The 26,230-nt window shown below is 41.9% G+C and overlaps 1 protein-coding gene across 1 annotated transcript in view; it reads right to left on the bottom strand.

The window, feature by feature from the left end:
- Positions 1–26,230, bottom strand: part of shank3a (SH3 and multiple ankyrin repeat domains 3a) — a 730,589-nt gene that overhangs the window by 397,496 nt on the left and 306,863 nt on the right. Inside the window, exon 12 of the mRNA XM_059654527.1 lies at positions 202–368. Within this exon, the coding sequence (XP_059510510.1) occupies positions 202–368 (167 nt within the window). The remainder of the gene's footprint in view (positions 1–201; positions 369–26,230) is intronic.

Raw genomic sequence — 26,230 nt, 5'->3', positions numbered from 1 at the left:
TTTCAGCACCACGGAGAGGAAACAGTTAAGTGTGTTCATCGTGCCTTGGAAATGAAATGATGCACAGGGAACAAAGTGAGTTCTACTGACGGAGTGACACTGCCGGGAGGAGGGAATGAGAGTGGGCGATGGTGAGGTACATAGGGATTGGGTGAGCTGGGTGGCTCAGCACGAGAGCGGGGTGGGGGGTTCCGCACTGACCTTTAACTCGCTCCCCTCGGTGCAGCAGGATCTCACCCTCACCCTGGGGCTGGTAGGGCTTCACCACGATGAAGGTCCGTCCCGGAACCGCGCTGTACAGTTTGCGCTTAGGTCCTCTGTGTACAGCAGCTGGGCTTGAGGTCGGCTCGGCGCTCACGGTGCTCGGGCTGTAAACAAAAACATAGGTGACAGTAGTTCTCCCAGTCCCTGTCCCAGAGCCGGGTCCGGGATCGGGGGGTGTCTCTTCCCGCATCCTGCCCGGGTCTAGGGAGGGCTGGGGATGGGGATGGTGGGGGGGTTTGTTGCTGAGGGGTTGACAGTGGCTCACTGCACTCGGCCTCTCCCGGCCGGGGCTGCGCTGGGACAGCCGTCCGGCTCCGCTAGCATCGCTAGTCCGTGGAGGGCGTTGATGTCGCCGGCCGCAGCCAGGGGTGCGGCATCCTCCCCCGGCCCCGGGAGCTCCTCACATGTCAGCGGCTAAATCCGAGCTCCGGCTCGCTCACTCACTCCCGGGCTGCAAACCAAACTGCCGCCTCAGCCCGCCCCCTCCGCTCAGACCGAGCCCGCCCCCACACACACCCCCACCTCCTCACCACCACCTCCCATCCACCCTCCCCAGCCCCGCCCCACGTCAGACCCACCCACTGGGAATGGCCTCGCTCCTAGCCCCACCCTACTCTGCTTCTGCATGCCAGCTGTCCCCCCTTCCCCATTAGCTCTACGGGTACCTGCTAGGACAGGCCATGGACTTTTCAACAGGTATGTTATCTCTCCTCTCTAACCCTTCTACCTTACATTTCCTGTCCCTCCCACTCAGCAACTGCGCCTGAGCCTAAGTTCAGGAAACGGGAATTTTTCTTTGAGCAAAACTTGTAAAACACGCTCCTTCTGGTTAGAATATTATTTGAAAGGCAATCAGAAGTTGAAGCTATTTCTTTAGAAAGGATAGGAAAACGTATTTTTGTTTCTTTGAAAGCGACCTATAAACAAGCTGACTCTTTAAAAGCCATTCTGTTTGGAAGACGCCCTCACCAGATCAGACCTAAACAGTGAGACTCTCTCCAAGGGTCTGATGGTAAGATACCTCTCTCAGAAGAGGCAGAAGGTCCCTCTCGCAATTTTTAAGTTCGACTGATGCCAAAGTGTTTGTGCACATTCTCCCTCTGTTTGCAGGAATATCTTCTGGGCACTCTGGTCTCCTCCCAGAGTAAAAAATGTGCAGATGATGTGGGTTGCCTATGCTAAATTGTTCTGTGTTCAAGGATGTGCAGGCTAGGTGGATTAGCCATGGGAAATGCAGTGTTATATGGATAGGGGAAAGGGGCTAGGGGCTGGGTCTTGGTGGGATGCCGATCAATGGGGCTGTGTGAACTTGATGGGCCAAATGCCCTACTATCACCCTGTTGGGATTCTATGATACTGGAGGTCGAGCTGGCCTGACCAGTGTGTTTCATTCACACTGGGCAGTAAGTCTTTTTCATACAATGTTTGAAATTTCTCTAGTTCTCTTATATGGAGATCATCCCCTGATCACTGCCATCCCCTCCGTTTCATTTTGCAAAGGGTATATAGTTTGGTGACTATGCTTGTTTAACAGCTAGCATTAAATAATAACATGTACAGCACCCTCATTGAGAAGTCTTCGTGACATGCTTTACCATGTGCAGCTACTAAATTGTTGTTTTAAGGTTAATTAATGAGAAAATTAATCCTTAGCCTTTCATACAAAAAAATCACTTCCTCTGCCATTGTAGACCATGTGTGTAACATCTAAAAACTGAAACAATTCCCCAAACTTTAGAATATACAATAGAATAGAATCCCTACACTGTGGAAACAGGCCTTTCAGCCCAACAAATCCACACCGAATCTTACAGCGTGCCACCTAGGCCCATCCCCCATATCCCACCTAATCTACACACCCCTGAACACTACGGGCAATTTGGCACGGCCAATCCACCTAGCCTGCACATCTTTGGACTGTGGGAGGAAACCAGGGCACCCAGAGGAAACCCACACAGACACAGGGAAAATGTGCAAACTCCACACAGACAGTCGCCCAAGGTTGGAATCAAACCCGGGTCCCTGGCGCTGTGAGGCAGCAGTACTAACCACCATGCCGCCCTAACTTTCTACAGTAGTACCCTGCAAAATTGTGACCAGTATTACTTCAGAGGATAAAAGTGACAGAAGCATGACATGATGATGGGTATATAATTTATAGATAAACATAACTTCTGAAATCTGGATTTCAAAATAAATGCAGGTAGGTGTTGATTACTTATTTTAAAAAAAAATCAGAGTTCTTCTGGAACAGTAATCTAAATAGAGCATTTTGTCAGCAAGTGACTGTGATGTTAATGGGAAAATGTTTATACTGTTGGGTTTATGACAGGTAGAGGTAACATGTAAGTATATTAGCTTTATTTTCAGTTCAAAAGAATCTCGGATGAAAAATTATTTTTAAAAAAATCAGTTCATATTGTACTTAATTTAGAAGCAGAGTTTTTTTTCTTCTTAAAGAAAGATCACAGCAGTTTAGGGGAGAAGTCATCTCAGCAAAGAAACAGTTTGTGAAATTTCCAAGCCAGGAGAGATGATTAGAAATGTGCAGGTTATTGGAATTTAGAGAGTTTAGCCTCTTAGCTTCGTGAAAAGTTCATACTGACAAATTTGATAGGAACTGCTGTTGAGAAAGAACCGAAGGAATCAGATAAATATAAATTGGAAGGGTTAAGATCAGGAGTGTAATTTCTCTGGATGTGGGTTTCTATAATGGACATTGTCAGGAAATTATTTGAAACTTTGTTTCGAAATGTGTTTTGAATCTTGTTAACTGTCCTTATACTTAGGTAGTTTGGTTTGGTCATATTTCATTTTAAACAAATATCTGTTTAGTCATTAAAGAAAATTCAGAGTCTTGTGTGAATGTGTCTTACTGACTAACCACCAAGTCAACTAACAAACAAAAAAACACCCAGATTTCACTGTGTGATCTGATTTGTCCAGTCATATCATCAGCTTGGATCATAGCAATGGAAATATCACCATCTCCATGTTCTCCTCCAGAGCCCTCAAGATCTTGATATGGGCATATATTTCTACTCTTTCACAGTTGCTGGATCAAAATCTGGGAACCTATCACCAGATGTTTGTGGAGCTTCTTCATTACATACACTAATACTATTCAAGAAGGCCCCCACCATCACTTTTTCAAGAGTATCTAGAGATGGGTAATAAATGCCAGCCTTACCAGTGTTAGTCACATCCAGAGACAAAACATTTTTTAAAACTAACAGCTGTTTCATCGTAAGTGACTTCATGTGGCACCCAATCTTGTTCTTACATTGAGAGTAGAGGTCATTACACAGAAATCAGGGTTTGGAGCCCTGTCTGATTTCCCTTGAGTCACACTTGCCAAGGGTTAGTGCAAAATGACAGTCATACAGCATCCTCCAATCTAAACAGTCAGATCTGGCATGCAATACTATTTGCACGAGTCTGTTTTCTTGTTTGCAAATGGGCAAACAAGAACCATCTGGACTGTGATAACACGGTGTAGAGCTGGATGAACACAGCAGGCCAAGCAGCATCAGAGGACCAGGGAAGGCTGATGTTTCGGGCCTAGGCACTGATCAGAACGCAATTTTCTGATAAAGGGTCGAGGTCAGAAACGTCAGCCTTTCTGCTCCTCCGATGCTACTTGGCCTGCTGTGTCCATCCAGCTCTACGCCTTGTTATCTCAGATTCTCCAGCATCTGCGGTTCCTACTAACCCATCTAGACTGGACTGTGACTACCTCAGTGGAATACAGGCATAATTTACAAAACATATCAGCCAAGACATAAAATCTCCCTCAATGAAATGCAATAAATAGAATACTTGCAGCATGTAAATATCTGAAGTACTATTCAGATTCAATGGAGTAGAAAGGCCATGTTGAGGCACCTCATTGGATTAAGATTTGACTGCTCCTGAGATGTTCAAAAAGGAGCAACAAACATGTTTTTAGGAATAAATACTTCAAAGTTTATCAGAAAGTGTTCAGCAGTTTGGACTGATTTCATCTAGAGAATGAGATTTCACGACAAAATATCTTAAAGATTATAAAGGTTTAAAGAAAAATCAGCTTGGATTTATACTTCAAGGTGACCAGAAATACTTCAGAATTAAGTATATTGGAATGTAGTAACTGTTGCACTGTAAGAAATGAGGCAAACAATTGTACACAGCAAGGTCCCATCAACAGCAATGACATAATGATGAGAGAACCTGGTCATTAATTGAGAAGTTTATATTTACTACAATATCAGAAATAACTGACCTATTCTTCTTTTCCTAAACACTTCTGTATTATCTTTTACAAATACCTGAGATCATATATAATCTTGCTTTAATGTCACATCCAAAAGACACCCTCTGTGACACTCAGATACAGTAAAAAGGATCTAGGTTTGATAGTCTACCTGTATTAAATTAACTGATCCTAGCTGGAGTGGCAGGGAACCTCAGCACGACTAGTACAGGGGGAGGAAAAATTGACAAATCCCTGGCATAATTTGCCAAGACTAATCCGCAAGTGCAGTGATAATTCTAGGTGAAACAATAGGAAGGATAGAGCTGGGGTGAGAAGGGAAGCTAAGGGGAATATTTTAATTGAAAGGAGAATAGAGTTGTGCAATGATTCTGAGGGAATGACTTTGACAGAAACAATATGGGTGGTATTGAGATAATTCAATGTGGAAACGTTTCCCTCCAGGCCACAGGACCCTGATGTTCAGATAAAATTTAGTCAGAAACCAGCCTTGCATTGGGAATATTTACTGAACTGTGATTTTCCCTAAATTAGTTAATACAGAAGGCAGACCCGATGTCCAATTAAGTATGATGGCCAAGAAGTCCTCCAGCTTTAAAGAAACAGCAAGCTTCAAGACAGAGGGGTCGTTATTGGAATCCTCTTGGTGCCTAGAGTTTAACTGGTAATTTCCAGTTGGCTTCTGATACTTAGTCTTTGAGCAGCCTTACTGGCTGCATGAGGCATGTGGGCAAAAGGCCCTAATACCTCCAATTCAGGATGGGATGGTACTGGGAATATGGAGGTTTCTGGCTGGTGGAGCAAAATTCCAAATCTACCTGTCTCCATGTTGTCCTCCAGTGGAGCTTAGAAATTCAGCCTGATGTGTTTCTGGGGAGAAACTGAAGAATGCTGCAAGAAGGTGGTTAGGTAGGGTTGAAGTCCATTGTGAGAAGGTTCATAGTTAGGATTAAGCTGTGTGTTCAGAAGGTGGGTGTGGGAGCTGAGGTATTTGGTGAGCAGTCTTTAGGTTAAATTCAGGTTGTGTCTGCCCTCTCAGCTGCATGGAAAGGATCCTATGACGTGATTTCCACTGTCCTGTCCGATATATATTACTCAACCAATGTCACAAGCATTGCATATGTAATCATTTATCAGATTATTGTTTCTGGAACCTGGCTGTGCACAAATAGGCTGCAATTTATTCTTCATTACAATATGCACATTTTACAAAGTATTCAATCAGCAGTAAAGTGCTTTGGGAAGATCCTGAAGTTGTGAAAGTTACCACATAAATTAAGAATTCACTTCTTCTAAGCGTTATGAAAATAGATGACATAATAATCAGGGAACAGGTATAACCACTGTCATGGTGCCCTTTCATTGGCTTCACTTGGGTACTTGATTGGTTCACCAACCCATTCAGTTTAAATGGCTATATGACCTTAGTGCTAACCCTGTTCACCTCATGGCGCCTAGCATCTAAAATGCCATTTGGGACTCTGAATTGTTTGCTTATTCAACTGAGTGTGGAGTACCCGATTATTCAGTGAATGATGAGGACAAGGTGGTCTTCAAGAAGGTGCAAATGCTGTGGTAATGTCACAAGACGGATGAAAAACCCAGATAGCCATGCTAATGCTCTGGGGACATGGTCCAAGCCCCAACACAACAATTGCATAAATTGAAATTCAATGAATAAAACAAATCTGGAATGTCAGCAAGAAATATGAATCTATTGTTGTAAAAACCCAGCTGGTTCAGTTGTGGCCACATGGGAAGGAATCTGCCATTGTTAACTGGTCTGGTTTACATATTGACTCCTGACACATTTTGCAGCCAACTCATAAACACTCTTTGAAGTGGCCCAGTAGAATCCTCAGCTATATAGTTTAAAAAGGAATGAAACTGACAGATAATCAGCATCAACCCAGATACCAGAAATGACACCAGCAAAGATGGCCCTGCTGACCTTGCAAAATGCTCCTTGGTAACAGCTGAAAGGGGGCAGGGTGGGGTTTGTGTCAAAATTGGGAGACAACAAGACAGCAGAATACATGCAGGACAGAATTACTATGGAATCCACATTGACTTGGGACCCCATGAGATTTCATGGCATCAGATTAAAAAATCAGCAAGGACCACCCACCGTACCTGTTAATTACCAAGTCCTGCCCCCAGCCCCTTCAGCTGATGAATTCATTATTCACCCATTTTGAACAGCACTTGGAGGAAGCACTGAGGGTGGCAAGGGCACAGAATTTACTCCGGGTGGGGGACTTCAATGTCCACAACCAGAAGTGGCACAGGAACACCAACGGTCAACTGTTCAAGTCCTGAATGACAGAGGTGGCACAATGTGTTAATGGTAGACATTGAGGGAACCAACTAAAATGGAAAAGTCTATTTGACCTCAACTTCATTGGTTGACCTGCCAAGGAAGCATCTGCCCATGATAGTATCAGTGAAGCTGACTACTGAGCTGTTTTTTTGAGAAGTCCTGCTTTTACACTGAGGACTAAAATATACTCCATTGTGTTGTGTGTCATGATCACCAAATGGAGTAGATTTTGAAAAGACTGAGCAATCCAAGACTGGGCATCCATGAGGTGCAGTGGGCCATCAGCAACAGTAGAATTATACTCTAACATAATCTGCAACCTCATGGCCCAACATATCCCCCACTTAACCATTACCATCAAGCCACAGCATCAACCCTGATTCAATGGAGAATGGAGGGAGCAGCACCAGGCATACCTGAAAATGAGGTGTCAACCTGGTGACGCTATGACAAAAGACTAGCTGTGTGCCAAACAGCAGAAGCTGATTAGTAGAGGGGGCTAAGCAATCCCACAATCAATGGATCAGATCTAAGCTCCACAATCCTGCTACATCCTGCCATGAATGTTCTACACAATTAAACAGCTCACTGGAGGAAGAAGAAGAACCAAAAATATCCCCATCCACAATGATAGGGAAGCCTTGCACATTAGTGCAAAAGATAAGGCTGGAGTTATACCTGGCACAAAGGAAGATGGCTGAAGCTGTTGGAGGTCAGTTATCTTAGTTCCAGGTCATCTTTGCAGTTCCTCAGCATATATATTTGCGAATCAACTTGTTTGGAGCTGATGTTATAAACTCTGGAGCAGATGGGACCTGACTCCGGCCAGTCTCTCAGGACAGAGCCCGGGGATCAATCATCTTATGCTATTTTCCAACTTCATTCTTCACTGTTTTGCTCACAATCCTTTGTTTCACAGTTTTGTCATCTTCTTATAGAAGCTCCTTTCTAAGTTGTAATTACTGGCCACTAATTTATCTGTCAAGCCTAACCCACATCATGGTGCATTATAACATAGACACTCCCTAAACATCTGGAAATCACTAGTGATACAAAGATAAAATCACACGACAAAGATGCACCCCACAGCTTAGCGGTGATTAAAATGAGTCCAAGAAATTACTCGATCTCTAACGAATAGGTTTTGTGCAAGGTCAACTTTTCCCTACTAGAAACTGATGTATATTTTTGATAGTGAAGTGTTGTACAGTTCTGCACTTTCAAGCAATTCTTGCATTGCTGCCAAGCTACTCTTTCTTCAACATCCTCCTTTTGTACAAACTTAATCCTCCATTGCTAGCTGGGCCAGGTTTTATTGCCCATTCTTAGATGTCCTTGAGAAGGTGGTGTTGAACCTGCTTCTTGAACCACTGCAGACCATATGTTGTAGATGGAGCCCATAGTACCATTCGGAAGGGAGTTTCAAAACTTGGGTCTAATGACGGCGATATATTTCCAAGTCAGGATGGTGAGTGGCTTGAGGGAAACTTGCAGGTGGAAGTGTTTCCATGTATCTGTAGCCCTTGTCCTTCTAGACGGTCGTGGTAATGATGTGGGAAGTGCTGTCTCAAGTGCATTGGTGAATGTCTGCAGCGCATCTTGTAGATGGTACACACTGCTGCTACTGAAAGATCCAAATATGACAAACAAGGAAAATTGGAAATATTATATTAAAGAAAGCACATCTGCAATTATCAAAAAGTGGTAAGCCTGAGTATTGGGAGGAGTTAGAATTCAACAAAATTTGACAGAAACATTGATTAAAAATAAGAAGAAAGTAAACTAGCTAGAAAAATGGAAAAAAATTAAAGCTTCTGTAAGTATGTATGCAAGAGATTACTGAAGTAAACATAAGAATCCTTCCTGGGACAGGAGCAATTACAATAGGGAATAAGGAAACAACAGAGATGCTAAATAAATACTGTTTCTTGGCAGAAGGCTTAAAGATAGGCCTGAAATATCCAGGAACCTCAGCTGTGAGAATGAGGATGTTTAAAAAATTAGTAGAGGTAAAGAAATTAATTGGGTAGGAGAGGTCAGTGATACAGTGATATTGTCACTAGATCAGTAAACCTAGGTATCACTCTGGGCTTATGGGTGTGAATTCCACCATGGCGGATGGTAAAATCTGAATTCAATAAAATTTGAAATTAAAACAAAAGCTAGTCTAATCGTGACCGTGTAACTATTGTCAGTTGTCATCCAAAAAAAAACCTGGTTTACGAATAAGCTTCAGCTAAAGAAACCTGCAATCCTTCCCTGATCTGACCTATATGTAACTGCAGTCCCACAGAAATGTTAGAAGTCACATGATACCAGTTTGTATTCCAATAGGTGTATTTGAAATCACAAGCTTTCAAAGCGCTGCTCCTTCGTCACCTGATGATAGGACAATAGACAATAGACAATAGACAACAGGTGCCGGAGTAGGCCATTCGGCCCTTCGAGCCAGCACCACCATTCATTATGATCATGGCTGATAATCCACAATCAGTATCCTGTTCCTGCCTTATCCCCATAACCCTTGATTCCACTATCTTTAAGAGCTCTGTCTATCTCTTTCTTGAAAGCATCCAGAGAGTTGGCCTCCACTGCCTTCTGGGGCAGAGCATTCCCTATATCCACCACTCTCTGGGTGAAGAAGTTTTTCCTCAACTCTGTTCTAAATGGCCTACCCCTTATTTTTAAACTGTGTCCTCTGGTTCTGGACTTACCCATCAGTGGAAACATGCTTCCTGCCTCCATAGTGTCTAATCCCTTAATAATCTTATACGTCTCAATCAAATCCCCTCTCATCCTTCTAAACTCAAGGGTATACAAGCCCAGTCGCTCCAATTTTTCAACGTATGATAGTCCCGCCATTCCGGGAATTAACCTTGTGAACCTACGCTGCACTCCCTCAATAGCAAGAATGTCCTTCCTCAAAATGGGAGACCAAAACTGCACACAATACTCCAGGTGCGGTCTCACCAGGGCCCTGTACAGCTGCAGAAGGACCTCTTTGCTCCTATACTCAATTCCTCTGGTTATGAAGGCCAGCATGCTATTAGCTTTCTTCACTACCTGCATGCTTGCTTTCATTGACTGATGTACAAGAACACCTAGATCTCGTTGTGCTTCCCCTTTACCTAACTTGACTCCATTGAAATAGTAATCTGCCTTCCTGTTCTTTGCACCAAAGTGTATAACTGCACATTTATCCACATTAAACTGCATCTGCCATCCATCCGTCCACTCACCTAGCCTGTCCACGCCACCCTGTATTCTAATAACATCCTCCTCACATTTCACACTGCCACCCAACTTTGTGTCATCAGCAAATTTGCTAATATTACTTTTAATGCCTTCGTCTATATCATTAATATATATCGAAAACAGCTGCGGTCCCAGCACTTGTGGTAGCCCACTGGTCACTGCCTGCCATTCTGAAAGGGACCCATTTATCACTACTCTTTGCTTCCTGTCAGCCAGCCAATTTTCAATCCAACTCAGTATTTTGCCCTCAATACCATGTGCCCTAATTTTGTTCACCAATCTCCTATGCAGAACTTTATCAAAGGCTTTCTGAAAGTCCAGGTGCACTACATCCACTGGTTCTCCCTTATCCATCTTCATAGATACATCCTCAAAAAATTCCAGAAGATTAGTCAAGCACGATTTCCCCTTCGTAAATCCATGCTGACTCTGACCTATTCTGTTACTGCAATCCAAATGAGTTGTAATTTCATCTTTTATAATTGACTCCAGCATCTTTCCCACCACTGACATCAGGCTAACCAGTCTGTAATTTCCTGTTTTCTCTGTCCCTCCTTTCTTGAAGAGTGGGACAACATTTGCCACCCTCCAATCCATAGGAACTGATCCTGAATCTATAGAACCTTGGAAAATAATTACCAACGCGTCCACAATTTCTAGAGCCACCTCCTTAAGTACCCTGGGATGCAAACCATCAGGTCCCGGGGACTTAGCCTTCAGACCTAACAGTCTATCCAACACCATTTCCTGCCTAATATAAATACCCTTCAGTTCGTCCATTACCCTCGGTCCTTCAGCCACTACTGCATCTGGGAGATTGCTTGTGTCTTCCCTAATGAAGACAGATCCAAAGTACCTATTCAACTCATCTGCCATTTCCTTGTTCCCCATAATAAATTCACCCGTTTCTGACTTCAAGGGCCCAATTTTAGTCGTAACCATTTTTTTTCTTTTCACATACCTAAAAAAGCTTTTACTATCCTCCTTTATATTTTTGGCCAGTTTTCCTTCATAGCTCATCTTTTCTCTGTGTATTGCCTTTTTAGAGCAGCTCCAAAAGCTTGTGATTCCATATAAACCTGTTAGACTATATGCTAGTGTCATATAATTTCTGATCTTGTCCACCCGTCCAACGCCAACAGCTCCACACCACAGAGAAACATGATTGACTCTTACTGTTATCTGAAATGGCCTAAATACTCAATCAGCTCAAAGCAATTAGGGGCAGACAACATATGCCAGCACTGCCTATATCTCATTGTAAGAAACATAAACATGAGTCCGATAGCAAAGTAAGTCCACTAGAACTGATTGTCTACATCTTAGGGTCATAAAACAGGTGGCTTTGGAAATTGCTTGATTTTGATTTTGATCAAGCTTTAGCTGTCCAGAAATCCACAGCCTCTAAAGAGTAGCAAACGTAAGCCCACTATTCAGGAAATGGGAGAGAAAGAAAGCAGAGATATATAAGCCTGTTACCTTAACATTAGCAAAAATTCTAGAACTATAATTAAGGGTGATAACAGAATATTTACAAACTCATTATATAATTAGGGATGGTCAATTTGATTACGAAAAGGAAATAAAATTTAGCAAATCTTCTAGAGTGTTTGAGTTTTTAGCTAGCACAGTGGATATGGAGTATTTGGATTTACAAAACATTTTAGTAAGTTGCACACAAGAGATTAATATACAAAATTAGGAGTCATGAAACAGGGCCATCAAATATTACAAAGCACTTTAATTAGGGTTTGGTCATTTTGGACCAATAGGAGAAGAAATGTGTTCATTCAAAGGATTATGAGTCATTAGAAATTTCCACCCTGAGAAGGCTGGTGTTGTTCAGCCACTGAGTCAATGGACAATGGAAAATATTTCCATGCAAAGGAAATCAAGAAATGAATGCATAGGGATAGAAAATGGCATTGTATTGAGCATCTGCTGATAATCTTACTGAATGGAACAGTCGGCTCAAAGGCCAAATGGTTTTTTCACATTCCTATTTCTTATATCGTAAAACGATAGAATCATAGACTCCCTACAGTGTGGAAGTAGGCCATTTGGCTCATCGCGTACACATGTACCATCCAAACACACCCTCTACCCTACTCCTGTAACCTTACATTTCCGATGGATAATCCACCTAACTTACACATCCCTGGATACTGTGGACAATTTCGCCTGGTCAATCCACCTAAGCTGTTCATTTCTGGACTGTGGGAGGAAACTGGAACACCTGGAAGAAACACATACAGACACGGGAGAACGTGCAAACTCTGCACAGATAGTCACCCAAGAGCAGAATTAAACCCAGGTCCAGGCTGGGTATCATTATTATAATCAGCTGACATATATTCACACACAGTCAATTCCAGGAGAAGGCAACAATCAAATTTGAGAAGCTCCTCATTTTAGCTTTTCTCTTATTTCTAAATAAATTATTGATAAAAATCTTTTAATGAAGGAAAATGAGCACATTCACTCATGCTGAACCAGACTATGAAGATCCCACTGCAAATCAGGTCTGTACCAGCAACAGGAACGTTACTGAGATAATGGGAACTGCAGATGCTGGAGATTCCAAGATAATAAAATGTGAGGCTGGATGAACACAGCAGGCCAAGCAGCATCTCAGGAGCACAAATGATGAAGGGTCTAGGCCCGAAACGTCAGCTTTTGTGCTCCTGAGATGCTGCTTGGCCTGCTGTGTTCATCCAGCCTCACATTTTATTACACAGGAACGTTACTTTTGGTTTGAATTTCAGAGGGGAAGAAGAATATGCTAGAGAGTCTCACATGTATGGAAACACCCAGCACGGTATTATTTTCAACTGTGATGCCCTCCAGGTTGAACAACATGACGGGATTCCTTTCATGGGCCTTTTGGGTTTCCTACAGTACGACAGAGACTACAATTCAAAACTATAATCAATGACCATAAAGTGGTCTGAGGCATCCTGTGGCTATGAAAGGTGCTCGAGAAATGCAAGTCTTTTGTAACATTGAAGAGTGGGTTGCTTGAATGATTGTCTACAAGTTGAATCATAGCTAACGATCCCCACAAAACTGGCTAAAGCTACCGCAAAAGATGATGGGATGTTGATTGATATTATATAACTTCAGCTTCATTATCTTCAGGCACAATTTCTCCTTTGACATCAATCATCGAAATCTATAGACAGCAGGTGATTCAGACTGTCATGACTGTGTGAGTTCTACAAATGATTGCAGTTAGTGCCATCGTTCTGCTTTCTTCATAGTTCTGCAATTATATATACTTCTCATTTGAAAGTATTTTGAAGTTTTTAATCAGATTTCATCATCCTTTGAGACAGTGCACTCCATATCATAACAACTCACCACGTGGAATAAACTGCCTTCAGGATAGTGAAAGCTGATTGAAGTGATTTCAAAAGGGAGCTGGATAAATATTTGAAAGAGAAGCCATCTCAGTGTCACAATAGAGAGTGGGACTAACTGGATATCTGTTGAAGAGCAAAGGCAAGCATGAATGAAAGAATGGCTGCTATCTTTGCTGCAACATTCAATTGGTCGTAGTGCCTCTCCATAACTAAAGTTTCTCACTCATACTGAAATCTAATGCAGAAATACATATGCTCAGCCGTTCAAGCCAAACAACAGTCTCCAGTTGCAAATTACTGATAGCAAATAGAAAGCTCCCACATCCCTCTCAGACACCTAATCTCCACTTTCAGTCCCACTTCATAAACCCAAAAGCAGTCAGACAGTTATCCCAGAGGCAGATAACTGTGAAGAAATGCAAATGAGGCTGTATGATTAAATCTGAGGTGACATGCACAGCAACATAACGTTTTTTTTTAATTGCTTAAACAAACCATGTTGTGGAAGTGCAATGAGTTGTTTTCTGGACAAGTATCATGTCACTTTACCTCCCTTCAATTTCCCCACCTGAAATGCCAACCTCTGCTGCCAGGCAGATACCCATGAGGCCTTGCCCCAAGTTTCAGTTCTTCAGCAGGATACTAGACAGAGAGTGGCAGCAGGTTTTTCAAACCAGGGTATGACTGTACAGCCTAGTTAATATTTATATGATGCCATTAATGTTGCAAAACATATTGAAATAATTAACAGATATTTAAAGAGAAAAATCTAATTGTGAGAAATATTAAAAGAAATGTTTAAGGCTTGGACAAAGTCACTGGATTTATGGAGGGTTTTAAAAGAGGTGAAGAAGTTATAGAGGTAGAGACATTAGCAAAGAGAGTGACTGAGCTCAAGGTCAGGGCTGTAACAGGCAATGCCCTGAGAGAGATGCTAGAACCTTAAACTTAAGGTGTGACTGGATTGAGATTTTTCATCCCGTATTTGAAGTTTAGTCAGGGTCATTGCAGTAACATGGAGACTATAAATTCCCTACACATTGATAGCATTTACTAAAAAAAACAGGGAAAATGACTCCTAATTGCCCTGGCATGAACTAGAAGGTACAGATATCCTGCGGAAATTTAGTCTCTTTAAACACAGAATGGAGCTACGAAAAGGTTGACCTACACTCTTTAGATTTGTCTGTCGTAGGACCAGACAAGCAAGCAGTGAAATTAAAAATAGTTTTTGCCCATCAGGGTTGTCTATGTTTTCAACAGCTAAATATGCTAATGAGCTAAATGCCACATAACCAAATGCTATATACAATCCAGCAGAAGCATGCAAGAAGAGGATGTATAGATTGTTAATAACTGCAAAAGGTTTGCACAGAGTCATTGTCTCAGGCTTATCTCAAGAGGATCAGAGTTGTCCTGCCAGGTTATGGGAAGTATTAGAAAATCAGCTCACTGTACACGTCAACTCTAGAATGCACTTTCTAAAACTGATTTCTTCCAGGCAACAGCCACAGGAATCATTTGATGACTTTGTCAGTAGGTGGTTTAACAAGGCAGGGTCTGTACTATTTAAGATCCTGAGCTATCTGAGTGGAAAATGTATCTTGTTAAAACTTCAATACTAATCAAGGTTTTCCAAGAAAACCTCTTTGAGGAAAAGGTCACAATATTCACAGACTGTGCAATGATCGTAGAAAACACATAGCCATTGTAGCTGGACAACATTTACAAGCATTTGGTACAGGTATTTATTGACACACTAGCCTGAATGCAGAAAGCATGCAAACTATGTGGGAACAGTTATCTTTTGCATCCTCCATGAAGCTGTTCTGTGTTTAAAGATCTTTACATTACATCTCATTCAAAAGGATACTACACTCATCTATAAAAGAAATCTGGTTCCAATGATACAATCAGAAGATATAATAGGATGCAAACAAACAAATATCATTTGCCACATCCTGGAGGCAACAATACTAACCCAAGTGGTCATCCTGGACACAGGTCAACAGCATCTCAGGAGACACCAGCCACGTGCACCCCTCATCCACAGGCACTTACCTGCCTCTCAGAACCCTCATGGAACCTCCTTGTTCCACTTGAAGGATGTTTCTGCACTTCAATGTTGCACCTCAGAGCACACCAGCAACTAATGTTGCAATGCTGCTGCAAGGGCACTTTGCACACAGGGACAGACACATAGCTCATACATCGGAGTTGTACACTCCCTCTTCTAGTGCTCAGTCACTTTGAGCTACCTGGATGTGCACAGTATCCCCAACCCTGCTTGGTCTTGCCTTTTTGACTGACCTTGGATGTGGTCAGCCACTTGGGGCAGTCAGGGTCCTCTCTTTGTTAGAGATTAGGAGCCAAATGTAGGGCAGCCCAATGCCCATTACAGCTCTTTGTGCACTACAGCAGGTTGTGTTCTCCTGCAGTGAGAGAAACAGCGGGATTGTGGGGGGGCGGGGGGGGGGGGGGGGGGGAGAATTACATTACATGAAAGTGATGGCACCATCGTTAGTGCTGATGCAGGTGGGGGAAAAGCGGTGAGATATCCAGAATGTGAGAGTTGGCAGTACAAAGGCATGCAGGGTTGGTGGTGTCAGTGTAGGGGTCAGTGACAGAAAGTGAGGGAAGATGTTGCATGCAATAGTGAGGGTGGTAGAGCGCAAGCCTTTGTGACAGGAGCTTGCGATAGCAGAGATAAAGTGATGTGGGATTACAGAGAGTTCTGACTCTTACCCTTTTGTACTTGAGAAGGTAATTGGCCTTCTTCCACAGTGCGAGGCATTCCTCCAGACAGCTGAGACTGTACTGACCTAGGTCACAACCCCAGACCAGCTGAGATAACACAGTGTGGAGCTGGAGGAACACAGCAGGCCGGGCAGCATCACAGGGGCAGGAAGGTTGACGTTCCGCGTCAGGACCAACCAGAAATCTCAACTTCCCTGCTCCTCTGATGCTGCCTGGCCTGCTGTGTTCATCCAGCTTCACACTGTGTTATCTCTGACTCCAGCATTGGCAGTTCCTACTATCTCAGACCAGGCTGGCAAGGTCAGGTGTTATGGCCCTCACTGGTGGTTCTGGGGAAACAGGATGTACCTGTTCTACATCACCCACCCACCAGGACCTCCAGGTCTCTGTCCAAAACAAGAGGCATAAATTTCCCCTTCTCTGCCATGTGTAGGGCAATTATCAGGCACTGTACAAGTGTAAAACCAGTAAATCAAATTTGCAGATGTTACCAAAGTGTGAATTGGTTAATTTATTTCTATTTCATTCTCAGCTACACATTCCTCATGATTCACACAGATAAGATTTATTTTCTCACTCATTGAAAATGCAAATTTGTAAAACATGCTAATAATTTCACTTAACTAACATTAATTCCATTTTTCCTCCTGTGGCACCCTTCTCTTCCTGAAGATACTGAACACTGGGAAGACTTCCACAGGCACACAAACATGCTATTCAATACGTCATTCTTTATCTGTGAGTCCAGACTGTGAATCCTTGAAATTAGAGCGTGGCTTGTGCTGTGCCAAACAAGGCTTGTGGAAAATTAATCCCTTGACCTCTTTAGGATAAGGCCAACAAACAATGACAATTAACTGAATTACCCGTCCCCTCAGTTCTGCAATGGTGTAATTTTAAAAAAAGACACTGGTCATACTTTAGTGGTTTGTAGCAGTCCTTTTAAAGACAGTTGGTTACACTGTGTCAAGAACTGGTTACATTGAATACAACAAACCCAACATTGTCTGCATTCATGGTAAATCAAATTCCAGTTTGAGTGATGAAAAAAAAGGTCTCTTGATGGACTTTTTGACACTTGGGGAGTTGGACTGCTGACCTGATTCATTGGCCTTGGGTTTGCACATGAGGGAGATGATGGTCACTGAGGGCACTCCAGACACTTTAAAAAAAACACCTGCCTGTCATGGCACAGCTGGGTACTTAACCCATTGTGGTGAAGATTAGCCAAGTTATAGAGTCACTTCCCCTCAGCAAAACTCCAGGTGATGATAATGTGCCAATGAGTATGGGAAACTGGCACAATGTAGCATCTGTATAAACTGGACTTTCTCTACTGGAGGGAAAGAGCAGTGACCAGGGCCCAACTACGAAAGAATACAAGATCAGGGGAAGACCTTATTCAAGCTTTCTTTGGCATTTAATATGAACGTTGTTGAATTTGGCTGAAAGCAAAACAGCTCAGGCAGCATCTGTGGAGAGACAGCAAGCTAGCGTTTCAAGTCTAGATGACTTAATTTCCAGCATTTTTTGTTTTCAGTACAGGTTCCACGCATCAGCAGTAATTTGCTCCTACATTGTTGATCTTGGGCTTTGAATCAACTTCATTGCCCACTCCCTAATATCCTTCCATTCCCTGAGAATGTAAAATCTGCTTCGTACAGACAATGCAACATCTCATTCACTGTCAGGTGCAGAATTCCAAAAACTCACCATCCTTTGAATGAAGAAAGTTCTTTTCATCCCCTCCCAATGATCAACCACTTTGTCTCCATGTTCTCAATTCTCAATCAAGCAGAAATAACCTTTATGTCATACCATGAGTCATGTGTCTTTCAATGAGACCTCAACTCCACAGAACAATTTTCTCAGTTTCTCATCATAAGACAACCCACCTATCATTAGGCCAATCTAGTGAACCTTTCGTGTGCTGCCCGCGGTGCAAGTACATCCTTCTTCAAATACAGAATCCAAAGTGATGCACAATAATCCAAAAGTAATCTCACCAAACCGATGCAATTGTTCATTATTATTGTATTCTAATCTCCTTTCGACAAAGGCCAACATATCATTAAGTTGTTTGTCATCACAATTGTCTTGCTGCACATGCATGTTAACTTCCTTTGTTGGTTGTGTGAGTATATACAAACTTCTCTGAATATTCATAAGCTTTATATATTTTTAAAAAAATATTCTGTTCTTTTTTCCATTCTTTTGACCAAACTGGATAACCTGTTTCCACATTATATTTCATCTTTATTCTCGCTTAACTTGTTCATGTCACATTGCAGCCTTCCCTATGACTTACTACTTTTTTGATTCATTGTTTAAATAGATACATTACTTTTTGCCTAAGTCATTAATATAGATTGTAAATAGCTGAGACCCAAGTCTGATCCATGCAATGTTCCACCTGTCATCATCTGCCAACTACAGAAGACCACATTTATGCCCACTCTTTGTTTCCTATCGGCTTGTCCATCACTTAAACATCCTTATATATATTACCCCCAACTCCATGAGTCCTTATTTTGCCAATTAATCTTTTGTGCAGCACTTTACAGAATAGGCTGGAGGTGCTGAAGGGCCTACTCCTGTTCAGATGTGAGGCCCCTTATTCTGAGACTCTGCCCTCTGGTCCTAGTCTCTCCCACCAGCAGAAACAGCTTCTCTGGCAAGTCCCCTAAGGATCCTGTATGTTCAATAAGATCGCCTCTCATTGTTTTCAATTCCAGCGAGTCCAGGCCCAAAATACTCATCTCTTCTTATTAAACCTAGCATCGGTTCAGTGAAACTCCTCTGGACTGCATCCAAAGCCAGATTAGTTTTCCTTGGGTAAGGCAACCAGAACTGTGCACAGTATTCCAGGTGAGGTCTAACTTGTGACTTGAAGAGTTTTATCAAACCTCTCTACTTTTTTTCTCCATTCCCATTGAGACTGCATATGTGACTGTATTTTTAAGGGTGGAGGAGGAAAAGCTGGAAATTACAGACCCGTTAGACTAGCATCTGTGTGGTAGGAAATTGTTGGGGCCCATAATCATGGGTGGGGTAACCAAACACCTTGAAAGTTTTCAGTTAATCAGGGAGAGCCAGCATGGATTCATGAAAGCTAGGCCATTCCTTACAAACTTCATTGACTTTTTTGGAACAAGTGATGAAGGTAGTAGTCAAGGGAGTGTCTATGGATGTTGCTTACTTGGGCTTTGGGAGATATTTGATGAAGCCCCACATAAGAGACTGTTTACTAGGATAGAAGCCCATGAGGTTGAGGGCAAAGACCTGAGGTGACTGGGAAATTGATTGAGCCACATGTGACAGAAAGTAGGGATAATGGGTCAGTCCTCAAATTGGCAGGATGTGACCAGTGGTGTCCGGCAAAGATCTGTATTAAGGCCTCAGTTATTCACATTATCTATTAGCAACTTGGATAATGGCATAGAAAGTCATATATCCAAAGTTGCTGATGACACAAAGTTAGACAGTATTGTAGGCACTGTAGACGGTAGCATAAAATAACAAAGGGATATTGACAGACTGAGTGAATGAGCAAAACTGTGGCAGTTGGAGTTCATTGTAAGCAATTTTAAAGTTACCCAATTTGGACTTATAAAGGATAGATCAGGGTACTTTCTAGGTATAGAACATAAAACTGTACAGTTCAGGAACGAGCCTTTCAGCTCACTATGTTGTGCCTAACATGACATCAAATGAAACGAATCCATTCTGCCTGGCATTGGTCCATTTACCTCCATTCCTTGCACATTCATGTGCTTATCTAGAAGTCCCTTAAATGCCCCTATTGTATCTGCCTCCACCACCATCTGTAGATGGTATGAAGTTAAATACAGTGCATGTCCAAACAGGCTTGGCGGTTCAGGTGCATAGATCTTTAAAATTTCACAAACAAATGCAGAAAATAATCAACAAGCTGATGAATGCCAGCCTTTATTTCTGAATGACTGGAGTATCAGGAGGCAGAAGTTATGCTACAGTTATTCAAGATCTGCTCAGACCCTATTTGGGGTGCTGTGAGCAGATCAGAGCAGCACATCTGAGGACAGATACATTGACTGTGGGTTGAATACCATGTAGGTTTACAATAATGATACCTGGACTTTGGAGGTTATGAGGAGAAATTATAAAAATTAAGCCCATTTTCTCCAGACTTTACAAGGTTAGGGGGTGATCTGATCAAAGTCATTGAGACATTAGCAGGATAAAACAGGGTAGACAAAGATAAACTTTTTCCACAGGTTGGGGATTCTAGAACTAGCGGGCATTTTGAGGTTGGTTGGCTCGCCAGGCTGGTTTGTTGTTCTGCAGGCGTTTCGGTACCATGCCGGGTAACAAAACATCTACAGAACAACGAACCGGCTTGGTGAGCCAACCAACCTCAACACCCACAACCCGAGCTACAAATCTACACCACTAGTGAGCATTGTCTGAGAATTAGGGCCAGACCGTTAAGGAGAGATGTTAGGAAGCACTTCTACATGCAAAGGGTGGTAGATACTTCAATTGCTTTCCATACATGGTAGAAAATGCTGGATCAGTTGGTAATTTTAGATCCAAATGAGGTGATGTTTTGTAACACAAAGATATTAATGCATACAGACCAAAGGCAGGTATTTGGAGTTTGGCCACAAGTCAGCTATGATCGCATTGAATTTTGGAACAGGTTTGAGGGTTAAATGGCCCACATTCCCAAGTAGACATTACATTTGCCTTCCTTTTTCTTCCTGCAAAGTCCACAACCTCATCTTCCCACATTACATTCTGTCCGTCAAGTGTTTGGCCACCCACTTTACTTGTTGGAATTCCTCTGTTGACTCTGTCTTATCCTCATCACTTACTTTCTTACCTGTTTTCACATCATCCATAAAGCTGGCTACAGCACGTTCACCTTGCTGATTCAAATCATTAATTTATATTGTAAGTAACTGTGCGCCCAGCAGTGATCCCTGTGGCAGACCATTAGTTACATTGCCATTCTGAAAATGCTTCTCTCTCCCAACTCTGCCAATCCATGATCTTTGCTAATAGACAATCTCCAACAGTATGGACTCTTATCTAAATAAGTAGCCTAATCTATGATACCTTACCAAAAGCCTTCTGAAAATCCAAACATATTAGAATTGGAGTTTATCGTCATATGCACTCAAGTACAGAGATACAGGAGTACACTGAAAATTGTACAAAACTGCCATTCCTGACACCATCTAAGGAACAAAGGTACCTAGGTATAAAATCCAAGAAAATAAAGAAATAAATCAAAAGCTCAACATTACAGTTCTTCGTATAAAGTAGAAAAATAAAGTTAAAAGTTCAACATTACAATTCTTCTTTAGCCATGGGATAGCAGACATTCCATGCTGAGCTTTCGCCATGAGGGCTCACACACAGGGTGTGATTTCTCCCCCTGTGCTGGGCTTGCTCTCCCCTGCACTGGGCTCATTCTCTTCTGTGCCCCTTTATCCAGCCTTTTTATTCACTCCTCAAAGAATTCTAGTAAATTTGATAGGCATGATTTCCCTTTCACAAATCCATGTTGACTCTGTCGAATCATACTGTGCCTCTCTAAATGCACAGCTATCACATCCTTTATAACAGGCTCTAACATTTTCCAAATGACATATGTTAAGTTTAAGATATTTTGTAATTGGAATTTGTCACTTTGGAACCTTTGGAATTCAAATGTGTAACGCTCAATAGTTGCCAGAAGATTTTTTACTATCATGTTACTACCGGTATCTTGGAAAATGTATTTGTCTGCGTTGCCCTTGTCAGATGGAAGGATGGAAAAAATCCATCCCGAATCCTATTTGAGATAACAAGATGTACAACTGAATGAACACAGCAGGCCAAGCAGCATTAGAGGTGCAGGAAAGCGGACGTTTTGGGTCCACGTCAGCTTTCCTGCTCCTCTGATGCTGCTTGGCCTGCTGTGTTCATCCAGCTCTACACCCCTGTAATTATATACCTAGATTGACTGGAAGCTGTACAACCTTGAATGCCACAGATCCAAGAAAAAGATACAACAAGTCCAATATAAGACGTAAGATGTCAGATGCTGGAAATCTGAAACAAAACTGAAATCGAAACTCTTCTTATCCATTCCGAAGAGAGGTCACTGGACTCAAAACATTAACTCTGTTTTCTCTCCACAGATGCTACCAGACCTAAGTTTTACCAGCAACTTTTGTCTCTCATCATAGAGTCTCTCTACGCTGATCATGCCACATCATCATTCCATAGTAAGAAACAGCATTTGCAGCAAATAGATAGATCCTCTTATGCTTGTAAAGCATTTGATTTGACCATCAGCATCAGGAAGACAAATGTCGTACTTGAATATATTTCCATACCGTATTGATCAATATTTAAAATGTGACATGGGAGGTTATTTATCAGTTCCTGCATTTAGGTTTGACTATCAGCAGCATTACCAAGTGTTTGTTGCTGAAATAAGCAGATGCCTCACACAGCTGTAGCTATTCTGTCTAAGCTGTGTAAGAGTGTGGAACCACAACAACCTGACCCTGAATGCCAAGCTGCCTGTGCCCTCAGCACACCTCTCTGTACTGCTGAGACCTGGACAACATATACTGAAAAGGCTGAACAGCCATCGCTTACATATCGCCAGAATCGTTGACAGTTTAAAGTCACCAGTGCAAAGGTCTTATTGAGTATTAACTCCATGAGTATTCATTGCTTAATAAGCCAACAAAGTCTGCACTGGCTGAGCTAGTCAGCAGATGGATGAAGACCATATGCACAAAGAATGGCCAGATGGTGAATTGACCACTGGGTCATGACACCCTGGGCATTCATAAAAAGACAACAAAAGGAAAAAAACTAAAGACACTGTAATTAAAAACATATAGTATTCATAACAATGTGATCAAATTGATAGTGCACACTGATGTAATTAAATTTGATCTGTAACATGGCTGAGCGGTGACAGGGAATAAAGCGACTATGGTATTCAAGAAGAGCAGGAAACTAGGTAAAGGTGGAGGAGTAACAAGGTCAATTAGAATGGCATTGGTGACATAGTTAGAGGTGACCTTAATTCAAGGGATCAAATGTAAATTGGTTTTGGTGCCGACAAGGAATACCTAGGGACAGAAGTCACTAATGGGAGTTATCCACAGATGCACCAACTGTAGCCACAATGTAGGATAAAGTAAAAAAAGATATATTTCATGCTTGTGATAAAGGAACAGCAACGATTATGAGTGATTTCAATCTACATATGAACTGGGAAATTCAGATTGGTAATGGTGCCCTGAATGAAGCATTCATAGAATGCTCTCAAGACAGTATTTTAAAACAGCACATTCTGAAACTAACCAGAGAGCAGGTTACACTAGACTTGGGTTTCAGAAGTACTGACCATAACTATAATATGAATAAATTAAAGAAAGAATAGTGAGCTAAAGACCAGTATTTCAAACTTAAATCAAGGCAATTATAAAGCATGAAGTTTGAGCCAGCCAACGGGAACCAGGGTATTAGATTATCAGATAGATCAATACAGACAAAATAGTAAACAGGATATTTCAAAACACTCAGTATATTCTTATGATATAGAATAATTCAAAATGGTGTTCCCACAATCCATTATAAAATTAACGTAGTTAAGGAAAACATCAAGCTTATAGGAAAAAGATGACTGCACTAGGGTGGAGTAGCAGGTCAGATGATTGGACAGAATATAAGGGACAATATTGAATCAATGAAAGATGAGTAAAGAGAAAGAAATTAGAGCATGGGGTGATGATAGCATGATACATAAATAGCAAGCAGTTCTATAGCTATTTAAAAAGAAAAAAAGCAAAAGTTGGGTCAACATTGGTCCTCAACAGTTTAAGAATGGGGACTTAATTGTAGGTAACAAGGAAATGGTGGATGAAATGAACAAGTATTTCCTCAGTCCTCACAGCTGAGGACACAAAAAAATGCAAATCATAGCAATAAATCAGGAGATGGGGGGATGTGAGGTATGTAGTGAAGATACAATTACAAGGGAAGTGGCACTGATGAAACTGATTGAGGTGTGGCCTGACAAATCGCCTAGTCCTGATGGATTTCATCCTTGCGTCTAAAAAGAGGTTAATAAAGTAGGTATCTTGGTGTTAATTTTACAGAATTCTCTGGGTTAGTTAGATTGGAAAGCAGCAAAAATAATGCAGGGAGGTAGAACTAATGAAAATGGAGGCCAGTTAGCCCGATAACTGTGGTGGGGAAAGTGAAAAAAACTAATCATCAAAAAGGTTATTGTTGGACACTTTGAAAACCAAGGCAATCTGGAAGTGTCAGCGTGGTTTTGTGAAAGAGAAATCATATTTAAACAATTTATTGAAGTTCTATGAAGGAGTAACAAATGCTGTGAATAAAGGCGAGCCTGTACACATAATGGACGCAGAATTCCAGGTATTAGACAAGGTGCAACATGAATGGTTATTGTGGAAAATAGGAGCTCATGGTGTAAGGCATGATATATCAACATGGATAAGGGTGGGATTTTTTCTGATTGGGAGGATGTGACAAGCAAAGTCCTTTAGAGATCTGTGCTGGGGCCTCAGTATTTACAATTTGTATCAATGTTAATTTTGCCAAACTATCACCGACAGACAAAAATGTTGGATTTCAATCATTACACTTTTGTTTAATTGAGTGGGATCCACAAACAATCTTAATTCTCTGTTTGCCTTAGGAACAATTATTAACCCTGTGCACCATTGTGGCCGTTCTGTCACTGGTAGTATGACCCCACTTTCAATTATGCTTTCTATAACAAAGGAACATAAGGCATGAGTAGGCCCATCAAGATTGCTCCAACATTCAACATAAGCACGGCTGATCATCCACTTTAAAATGATAATGATGAGCACAAAATGTGTGATTAGCTCTGTCCCACGGCATGCAGGAGATCAGAAGGCCACTTAAAGGTGCATATGCCCTGTGAATTTATTAAAATGACCTGTCAGCACAGTTGGCAGGCTATTGTTGTGGTGAGGGCGGGTTGCCCTCCTGCAGCAGAGTGGCTCTGAGAGTGGGAAAATAAATAAAGGAGACCTATTTGGTCCTGGGTCTGCTGCTAGAAGCCCACCATCAGGGACCAGCTGGGTTTTAAGTTGGGTTTATGTGCTGGTGATGGGATCCTGACAATGTCTCCAATCTGGCCTGTAGTGACCAGTTAATTGACACAAATAGGCCTTCTGGAGCTGCTGGTTGGGGAACCGTGCCCACTGATCAGCCACCGCTGGCAAGATCACCCACAGCAAGAACATGTTCCCTTGCTGCACTGACTGTGGGTTTTCAAATTTCCCACCCCACCTCCAGCCACGCATCTATGGGTCTCATAACATTTAGCCTGGCACATCTACTCTTTGAAAACCACACTTACTCACTGAGTTGTCACGATCATCAGCCAAGAACATAATTCTATATTTTCCTGTTTTACACCTAATTTAATACTTGCATCATGTTCTGCCTCCTCTCTCTCTTTGTCACAGCTTTAATGCTGTCAGCGAATCTGTCAGGTTTACAGTCAATTTCAGTATTTGGGTCATTTCATGTAGATTAGAAGCAACAGGGATCCAATCGTAGGTCCCTGCAGGACTCAACTCAACACCTCCCCCCAGTCTGACATTACACCACACTCTATTTTGAGGTGTGTATTGTGACTTTGAGGGGCAGTGGGACCTGATGTTGAATCAATCTATAGTTTTTCTGTTTTTACTTATATTCATGAAATGACCTGAATACTGAAACTAACTGCAATCTTGATAGATCTGCAGATTAATGCTTCAAAATTCTGAAGGGAACCAGACAAATTATTCATCTGGTGCGAGGAAAGGAGTAGTAAACAGAGAAGGCAGACGAAATACACCTTCAGGGAATCTAATAAAGCAGGTCTTTACCTCTTTTTAACCTATATTTCTAACCAACCTGTTCAGATATGTTATTACACACCACTGGGGCAGTTGGGACTTGAACCCAGGCCTCCTA

Source organism: Stegostoma tigrinum, chromosome 25, assembly GCF_030684315.1.
Source record: "Stegostoma tigrinum isolate sSteTig4 chromosome 25, sSteTig4.hap1, whole genome shotgun sequence".
Lineage (NCBI taxonomy): Eukaryota > Metazoa > Chordata > Chondrichthyes > Orectolobiformes > Stegostomatidae > Stegostoma > Stegostoma tigrinum.
This window is presented reverse-complemented; position numbering and strand designations above follow the sequence as displayed.